The 9,679-nt window shown below is 37.9% G+C and overlaps 1 protein-coding gene across 1 annotated transcript; it reads left to right on the forward strand.

Annotated features, from left to right (window-relative positions):
- The first annotated feature begins 7,444 nt into the window (after positions 1 to 7,444).
- Positions 7,445 to 8,914, forward strand: LOC122656305 (mitotic spindle checkpoint protein MAD2-like). Its single transcript, XM_043850787.1, has 7 exons — positions 7,445 to 7,575; positions 7,679 to 7,694; positions 7,793 to 7,923; positions 8,106 to 8,226; positions 8,352 to 8,455; positions 8,544 to 8,665; positions 8,781 to 8,914. The coding sequence occupies exons 1-7, from the start codon at positions 7,503 to 7,505 to the stop codon at positions 8,832 to 8,834; spliced, it is 621 nt and encodes a 206-aa protein (XP_043706722.1). The 5' UTR covers positions 7,445 to 7,502; the 3' UTR covers positions 8,835 to 8,914.
- The last annotated feature ends 765 nt before the right edge of the window (positions 8,915 to 9,679 follow it).

A 9,679-nucleotide genomic window follows, 5' to 3' on the forward strand; every position in this document is an offset into this window, starting at 1 on the left:
TATCCATAAACAAGACACAAAAAACCATTTTCGAAATTTCATTTGTTCTATCAAGGAAATTCATATATTTTTTTTTTATGGTAACAAAAACGGAAAAGTGATGGAACTTTAATTCTTAAATCTTTTGATAAGGTATGAGAGGATCAAGACCCTAAGGCTACTCCACTCAGACTCAATAGGCAAATATTTTGAACAAAGACTTCTTTTCTTTAAGGCCCTGTTTGTTTTGTTGTAGAGTTTTCATTACAAATGATATTTTTATTTTCTACCTCTTTACTAAAAAAAAAATAAACAGTTAGGGCAGTTATTGCCAAGCAATAGAAACTATAATCCCATACTACATTTTATAGGTTCACTCGGGTAGTCATTAATTAAGTTAAGTTTTTACACAACATGGTTAAGATTGTCCACTTGAAAGTATTCAGCATTTTTAATTTGTGCAAAGCCTATGAGTAATAAATCAAAGGAGTAGGTATTTACACGCATCCGTGTGTATTGACATTTCTCACATCAAGTCAATGGATGCACGAGATGGAGTGCTTCACGATTCTTTTATATGTGGAACTCACATATTTAGGGAGGAGAGAGTGTGTCAGAGAAAAGAGAGAGTGAGAAGAAATGTATTATCAAAAGAACTGCCATTTACTGAAAAGAAAATAATAAATCCAAATATTAAAAAAAAACCTCACATCGCCGGTTGGTGACAAAAAAGTGAAAAATACTCAAATGTGAGGACCATCAAGATTTAAAAATATATATTTTTAGAAAAAAATTCCCGACGATACCAATGTAGAAAAAAATCTATATGCCACATTAATAGTAGTGCATAAAACGATATCATTCACATAAGACCCATATGGATCAGAAATTCAAAATAAGAGAGGTTCTCAGTATGAACCCCATATCTTATTATATAAAAAGACGCACATTAGAAGCTACACTCACTCCGGCGTGTGTTGCGCTTTTATTAAAGATGACCTAAGAAACAATATCATTGGAATCGTCACTCCTTGAAATATATGATGACGCAAGCAGAACAGTGAGAGGAAGCACATTGCAACTTTATCAGAAGGGGGGGGGGGGGGCTTCAACTTTGTCATTGACACTAAAGTAAAGCACACAAAGGAGGAAAGAAAGTTTTCTATCCAAAAAACAAAAAAAAAAGAAGGAAAGAAAGTTAAGAAATAAGAATGGACAAAGAGAGGACAAATGGTATGGGAGGCGTGTGCAGTGTGCACACTGCACAGTGAAAGGAAGCATTTTCCACCATTTTTGAGATGGAAGTGTGTTGTTGTTGCTCTGTTCCATTTTGGAGTAAAATAGACTGTGGGAGTTGGTGAGTACAGATCTTAGTAGTACAGAGAATATATGTAATATATGTGTGTGCAATAGCCATACACTTGATCAGCTTTAAAATTTGAAAGAAGCATGGGATGTGGTGGCAGGGTTTTAGTGCACGGTATCGGAACGAGTATTGGCAATATGTAAAATTGATATAATATCGGCCTGGATCGGTTGTATCAGATAAAATTAACCCTGAAATTGTTTAAAAAATGAGTTTTTTTTAAAAATTATTTTACCCCTTGTTTATATTTTACTATCGATAGTATCGACACGATATCGATATCGGTGACTAGCAAAATCGATACGTATTGCCCGATATAGATGATATGATACCGATACTTAGAACCATGTGTGGTGGGGTTGGCAAGTTCCCCACTCATCAACTAAACCCTTTTGAAGAAAAGAAACAAGTGGGAATACAAATGGGTTTTTTTTTTTTGTAGGATATTGGCATAGTAGAGAATAGATATGAATTGTATTGTGCAGTTCACCTTTATGGAATCTGGTCCATGGAGATGGAGGTGGAGAGCTTATCCATTCATTCCATCTCCATGCATCTGAAGGATTTTAGATAAAAAGAGTCTAGTTCCACTGCACCTATGGTCCATGTTCAACCTATTGTGTTTAATGTGTTCCACACTTCACTTTATTGACCTTAAAATTTCGAGCTTGTGTGTACTAAGTTTTTAAGATTTCTATTTGTGTGTACTAAATGGTAGTGGGTCAATCTTTGCCACAGCTATTCACAATCTATTGAACATCTATTTTCTTCTTGTACTTGGACTAGGCGAATTTGGCAATAAGCAGGACTTATTCACATATAGGATCAACATTCCATCACTTCACTCATCACAAATCTTATCAGAAGGCAAAATAACTACAGCAGAGATAACATTCTTCTTACGGCTTATTGCTGCAGTATCCTATGGAACATCAGACTTCGTTCTATTACGGTGGCCACTGAGGTGGTCAAACAATTTCACTTTACTACCCACGGATCTTGCAAATTGGTCCGATGGGTTCCTCCAAGTCCTACTTATCTAAAGTTTAACGTGGATGGCGCCAGCTTAGGGAATCCAGGATTGGCTGGAATCGGAGGTGGGTGTCGCAACTCGGATTCATCATTCTTGATTGGATTTGCTTCTGGGATTGGATGGAATTATGCTCTTGTAGCTGAAGCCCTAGCGACAAAGTTGGCAATGATGATCGCCATATCTCTCAACTTCAAGAATGTCATCATTGAGAGCGACAACCTCTTGATTGTTCGCTTGTTGAACAGATCCTCACATGCTGTTCCGTGGAGAATCGTCCCCATTTTGAATGATTGCTTCAATCTGTTGCAATTCTTCGAAGACATCAGATTCTCTCGTGTCCTTAGAGAAGCTAATGCGGTGGCGGATTCCTTTGCATCAATGGTTGCTAACAATCAAGGAGCTTTTTTCTGGTCTTCCACCCTCCCTCTATTTCCCACTTATTGTATGCTGACTTTATTGGAACTTGGTTCCTTAGTCAATAAATTGGTATTTTCATAAATAAAAAAAAGGAAAAGTAAAACATTGACCATTTGAATTCAGATCCTCCACTGCCAAAAAGAGTCCTGCCCAGTTCGGTGAGCGTGACATGTGGTCTTATCCCGATCCAATGGACGATTTTCAAAGTAATTCAAATCAGAGGAGAATCTGGTTTGTTCTCATATCAAACCACAGCCGACTGGCCACAATAGACCAAAACCGACCAGTCGGGTAGGGTTTCAAAACAGAACACAACTTAAGTTTTGATGAGAGGTGCCGATGGAACCAGAAAGCCAATCGTCTTCTTCCTCTCGTCCTTAGAGTTTTACTTTCTCCAGCGGACTTGAGCTCTCATGGACTCTGATATATGGAATCTACTCAAGTTTTAACAGCATTCTTTGATTTGTTCCTTTTTTTTTTTTCTCTTCCCTTGTACAATCTCTTCCACAGATTTTTTATTTTTCAGAAAAGAAGAGGAGAAATTAAAGCTTTAGAGACATCTACGGAGGCTTATCTTGTGGGTCTGTTTGAAAAAATTTGGGAAGGAAGATGGAAGAAGGAGGAATCTCTTCACCCACTCCTTAGGTTAGTGGGTATCTAAGGATAAAATAGTCATTATATGTCCTGTTTAAGGCCACATCATCACTTAACGTTTACTTGCTAACAGATTGTTAGTTTATGGGTGTGAGCACTTCTATTGTAGATGAATGAGATCTTCTATCTCCCATTCTTGTTTGTAAATTGTAAGACTAAAGCACTCCACTTCATCTCCACTGATGATGTGGGAGTTGGAATGGAAGTGGGATGTATTATTGAATAATTTGATTGTATATTACGTAGTGTGTGTTTTCCTCCACTTTTGGGGTGTGTCCAAGCTTTTATCCACTTGTGATGATTAGTTTACTATGATAGTATTTGAATGAAAAATAAAATTTCCACTTTCTATTATATTTCTTGTCTTTGTGTGTTTATGTATGTGCATATAATAGATTGCTTAGAGCATGGGAGTTAAGGATCCAAAATTTTTGGATAGAATACAATTCTATGGTGGTGAGGATTTCAATTTATGCCAAAAGGATCTCTTCTCTTGATTTGCGATGCAAGATTAGATTTTCATTCAATCTTGTTTATCTTCTATTGAATGAAAGATCTCCTATTATTTCAGAGAAGCCATGCTATTGCTGATTTTCTAACTAAAGATGCAGTACGGCACGGGGTGTCCTCTTCCATGGTGAACCTCCTAGTTCATGTGAAAAACTAGTTGGTGATTGATGTTCTTAGCGGACCAAGATTTCAGTTCCCTAGGTGACATTCTTTTTTGTTTCGGTCAAGTGCCTTCCCACTGATGACAATGCCGAAGGTGGGGAACACCTTTTAGTTTACTGTTTTTGTGGGTCTGGAATTTTCCAATCGTATTCCTTCGTACATTTTCTCTTTTTGTTTATTTTAATACAAATGGTCTTTTAGAGAAAGAAACTAGTATGTGCATATGATATGGCAAAGAATGGCTCTGTTACTTGTGCATGATGAGGAAGCCACAACAGTTCCACATGAAGAAAACTAAGCATTAAAATGGATAATTTCTGTTATTTAAATCCTTGTCCCTTAGAATTGTTGTGTAATTTGTGTTTTCAATTACTTTCCATTTCCTCAAATACTCTTTAATTGTTTTAATATTATAATTTCACCTCTAACAAAAACAGAAAAAACAATTCTCTTCATTTTGCAATCAAAACCCTAGGCTCTCTCATCCCTGAATCTCTCAAATTGTTGTAGATCGGCCTAATCTCTGCCCTTGCTTGGAGCCCTAATGTTAGGGTGCAGTGGCGGCATGTGTTGCACAACTGGGTGATGTTCTCTTTCCCATAATCATATTGTAGATTCAGCATTTGTCCTCCCATGTATCTCCATACATTCTCTCAGTACTCTGTACACCATGTCCATCAATCCTAAAATTTTTTGACAAAAAAAAAAATCAATCCTAAAATTTTCAATGCTTTATTTTATCACTTGAAAAACTTCAAATCAACTCATGAGACTTGAAATGTAAGGGAGCTTGAGATTTATTTATCTTCATCTATACTAGGATGTGGATTAGGAAAGGACTTTTATGAATACAATTTGGTTTTTCTTTAAAGCGTGCTCTCAACTCTCTAGCTGTATATTTTATTTAATGCCACCACTATCAAAAGTTGAGAAGTCAATAGGAAGACCTTGTGAAAGTAGGAAAAAAAAAATTATTATCACATCAGCCATATGGTATGTGTCATTTCACCCCTGTTTTAAAATTTATTAATTAAATATTTACATAGGAAAAAATATAAATTAAACAGTTGAAGGATATCTTAGGAAGGGTACATGTTTTACTGAAACATCTCTCTCTCTCTCTCTCATTTTGTGTGTATTTTTCTTTCTTTGGTTATACCAAAGATTGAAATTCTTGGGGTTCTAAAGTATTTATTAAAAGTTGAACATCACTAATAAAGTTTAGGGGTGTTGTTCTCTATGCCGCAGCGTAGGTTGCGTCCAGGCACATGGGGGTGAGCACAATGACCACCCTGTCCTCCTAAGTGGCAGGCCCATGTGCCTGGGCACAACCTGCGCTGCGGCACAGAGAACATTCTCCCTAAAATTTAAGAGAGAAGAACACTGCGTAAGTGTCTATCTCTCTCCTTCCTTCTGTAAAATGATATATTTTTCTATTGTAAGAAGAGAGAGATGGACATAGAGAGGCATTAACATATGCTACACATTCGAACAGACAAGTCAATCCCATTTAATTTAGGAGGGGAAAAGAAAAATGATGTGAATAAACTAGAGAAGTTAGTACACATTCGAACAGACAAGTCAATCCCATTTAATTTAGGAGGGGAAAAGAAAAATAATGTGAATAAACTAGAGAAGTTAGTAGAGGTCAGTGATCAACAATGAAAGAAAACAAAGATCAATACTAGGCAATGACTCTTTTAGTTAGTAAAAGAATGAGGATATTGATGAGCACATTGTGTCGACACCTTACATATGTTCTTGATAGGACATTCCCATGACAAGTCATCTTCAATCCTCAAGTGCACCAGACCACCAATACTAACATTAGAATTTATTTATAGAATGAGAGGTGGTTCCGGAGTTTTTTGGGTCTTCCTTTTCATTCCTTAATGTCATCCACTTTCATAATTTACCAAAAAAAAAAAAAATCACTTTCATAGAAATAATATCTAAATTTCATAATTAGTTAAAGTCCTCACATGAACTTCTCTCCCACTTTCTTGGAGGAAAGAAAACCCCTTAAGTGTTGACTCATAAAGCAACTTGTAACAAGTGATGAATCATGAGCACACGACTCATGACCATGAATATTATCCAATTTGGACCAATGATTTCAAAATCGGGATCGAATTGATCTATTTTGATCGAAATCAGCTGAGGCCAATTTTGATTGGCCAATCCAGCTCGACCAATCCTTATACAAAATTTAAGGTTTGGGAATTTTTGGGTCAATTCTGACCGATTACTCATCGATCCTGACTGATTCAGATCTGAATCAACCCTATCCCGATTCCAGATTTTTAAACCCTGATTCGGAACAGCCACAACACAAGAATCCCCCTCCCCTACACCTACACCCACCACTCCCACCCACATCCTGTCTTGTGTATCATGTTTTGGGTTCTAAGAATTACCATTAAGAAAGGGGACCAGTTTAACTTCATCCATAGTGAAGAGTCTCTTCATCTATTCCATCTCTGATTGAACTAGCGAAGAGCATTTCAGATCACCCACATCGGGTGTGTGAGTGGTGGTGTGTGTTGTATATATCCGCCATGATGAAGATTTTCTCTCTTCACCCTAGGTGAAAGAAAACTTTGGAACTGAGAATCAATTAAAACCTTAAATCTTGATTAGATAGTCCCTTTACACCTACATTAATAGGGAAGTAAGTACCTGAAATGTGAATCCAAAGTGACAATTTCATGAAACTTTGGAGCTTGACACATTTTTGAACCACTTCATATATACTTGTCATAACCCTGGGCTGGGATTTCCAGACCATGGGCTGGGTTCAGGTTGAAAAGTTCCAGCCCAAGGTCAGGCAAAAACCTGATCAGGGTTGAGCTATCAGGCCCAGCCCATATTCATATAGGTATCACGATACTATATACATGTACCATGTATATGGGGAAAACACATTCGCATGGCCCACTGTGAGAAGTTTATCAAAGTGGCCCATCCCTATTATGCCACGTGGAGTGATCACACCTCGGACTAATAGTGGTGGTATTCTAGGAATTCCATGAGGGTGATTTGGTAATCGGACTGAGCACAAAATTAAGAGATGGCGGTGGAGCCGACGGCCCTCCTCATTTCCGTCAATCGATAGCCGTTGATGGAAATTTCAAAACCCTACCGTTGAACAAGAAACTAGCCGTTATCCCGCTCTTGTAATCTCTCTCTTTTCTCTCTCCCTCCCTCAAATCCTAACCCATCTCTTCCCTTCTCATTTCTTGTCATCTACTTGGGTATCTTTGATTTCTCTAACATTTGGTCTTCCCTGTCTCTCCTTTGCTGTGATAACAGAAACCACAATCCATTTTCTTCTCTGATTGAACACAGCCCATTATCTTGAATCCAACAAGAAAGATAACTATGGCTTCAAGAACCATCGCCAAAGATATCATCACTCTCAGGGGTTCCGCCGCTATAGTCAGCGAATTCTTTGGTATCTTTCTCATCCCATTTTCCCCCCTTTTCTGGTTTCCCTCGTTTTGAGAAACCTTGACTTGACTGATCTCTGTAAACCTCTGCTTGACTTCATCTAACAGGTTATGCTGCAAACAGGTAAGTAAAATCAAGAATCTTCTCTTTGAAGTTTTGGTTTTGCAAATTCATTGATCCTATGGATCCCAATCCGATTGGAAAGTGGAAACCATTCGCAGTATTCTATACAACCGCGGAGTCTATCCAGAAGAAAGTTTTGTCAAGGTCAAGAAATATGGGCTCTCAATGTTGCTTACTCAAGACGAGGGTGTCAAATCCTTCCTCTCTAACCTAACCGCCCAGCTATCAGGTTAAAGATTCTCTCTTTCTCTGATTGTTTTACATGCTAATGGTATACTTTCTGAAATTGAAGAAGGAAATATAGATCTTGTTTCTCTAATGTCTGGATTCTGAAAGCTACCATTTCGTTCTTTGATTTTGTTCTCTCTTTTTTCCCTGTCTGGGGTGGTTTGGGTACGGGTGGGGTAAAAGAATGGCTAGAAGCAGGGAAGTTACAGAGAGTTGTTCTGGTGATAATGACAAAGGCTACTTATGAAGTACTTGAGAGATGGAATTTCAGTATAGAGACTGACAAGGAGGTGGTTGAGAAAGGGTTAGTCCATTTTCTTTCTAAAATCTACAAAATTAAAGAGTTCTCTAATTTTCTCTCTCTATCCTTAATCTCTGTCAGTGAAAATCAGGGGTGTATGAGATTTATTTATTTGATTTGAATTACAGGGTTTCCATGGAAAAAAGTGACAAAGAAATTATGAGAGAGATTCAAGCCATCATGAGACAGATCGCATCCTGCATTACTTACTTACCATGCCTCGATGAACCCTGTAATATGATCATTTCATCTTCTTTTTTTTATTGGTGTAATTTCCCAATTGAATTGATCTGATTTATTTCCCTTGCATTTATTTGCAGGTGTTTTTGACGTTTTAGCTTACACCAATAAAGATGTTGCAGTCCCATTTACCTGGATTGAGAGTGACCCTAAACTGATCACCAACCCACAAATGGTGAAATTGCATTCCTTTGATACCAAGGTAAAAAGGGTTTCTCTGGTGCTGCAACTAATGCCCTCTCCTTAGTTGTGGATTTCATTGATAACCATAACCTTAATTCCAGCTAATTTTTTGTACTGCATTATTGTTTATGCAGATACACAAGGTTGATACACTTGTCTCATACAAGTATGATGAATGGGACGAGTAGTAGCATTCTTCGCCTGGAACAATCTGTTTTGGTGATGTCTTAGTGAATTCTGTGTGAATCCATTATTCACATATCGGGATGAAGAGAGTTTATCCCGAGTAGAAGAAACTCTTTTTTGTGGACTTTCAGAATAGTATGGTATCAAGGAAGGAAATGAAAAGCCTGTGAGCTTTTTGCTCCCAAATTTTTAGCCATCTTTGTTGTTTATACTTTGTGTGAGTGTTTTGTCTGTTACATTAAGGCTTTGAAGAAGATTAACAGATTAAGGCAGCCCCAATACAATGTTGTAGACGCCATAGTCAGGCAAACTTTGTTGCACATCACCTACCTGTGCGGGTACGTGACAAATTGCAGTTTCACATGTCCTTTTCCTCTTCCACAAATGGCTGCCCCTTGTGCCGCCATTAAGAGTGCTTAGAGAGGTATTTATAGAATCAAAAGGAACATGTGTCACAAAACCGTACTCGTTCATGGTAAGTGATCCGGGTTCGTGACAGTCCTTTGCATGCACAGTGACTTCCATCATTTTGAGCCGAATGGGAAGCACTATAGCAGACACAATAACATCCAGAACACCAACACAGAAGCAGCCAGACCAAATAAACTTTCAAACATGAATGCATCCCCTGCACTACACTATAGAATGAATGAATGCTCCCCATTGCACTATAACAATTAACAAGAGACAATAACATCTAGACATCACAAAGCAGCCAGACAAGTAAACTTTCAAAGACTTACCACAAAGTGGAGGCCATTTGACACTCAAATTTACCAAGGCCCAAGGGTCACCCACAAGGGACCTCTAGAGGAGTTATTTATGCCAATACACACAGAAGGGTAAA

The sequence above is a fragment of the Telopea speciosissima genome, chromosome 3 (genome assembly GCF_018873765.1).
Source record: "Telopea speciosissima isolate NSW1024214 ecotype Mountain lineage chromosome 3, Tspe_v1, whole genome shotgun sequence".
NCBI lineage: Eukaryota > Viridiplantae > Streptophyta > Magnoliopsida > Proteales > Proteaceae > Telopea > Telopea speciosissima.

What these genes read in the sequence shown, in the direction of transcription:
- LOC122656305 (XM_043850787.1), top strand. Translation starts at nt 7,503, where the DNA reads ATGGCTTCAAGAACCATCGCCAAAGATATCATCACTCTCAGGGGTTCC. An exon ending in CCTAACCGCCCAGCTATCAG is followed by an intron (nt 7,924 to 8,105) that starts GTTAAAGATTCT and finishes GTGGGGTAAAAG; the next exon opens with AATGGCTAGAAGCAGGGAAG. An exon ending in TGCATTCCTTTGATACCAAG is followed by an intron (nt 8,666 to 8,780) that starts GTAAAAAGGGTT and finishes TTGTTTATGCAG; the next exon opens with ATACACAAGGTTGATACACT.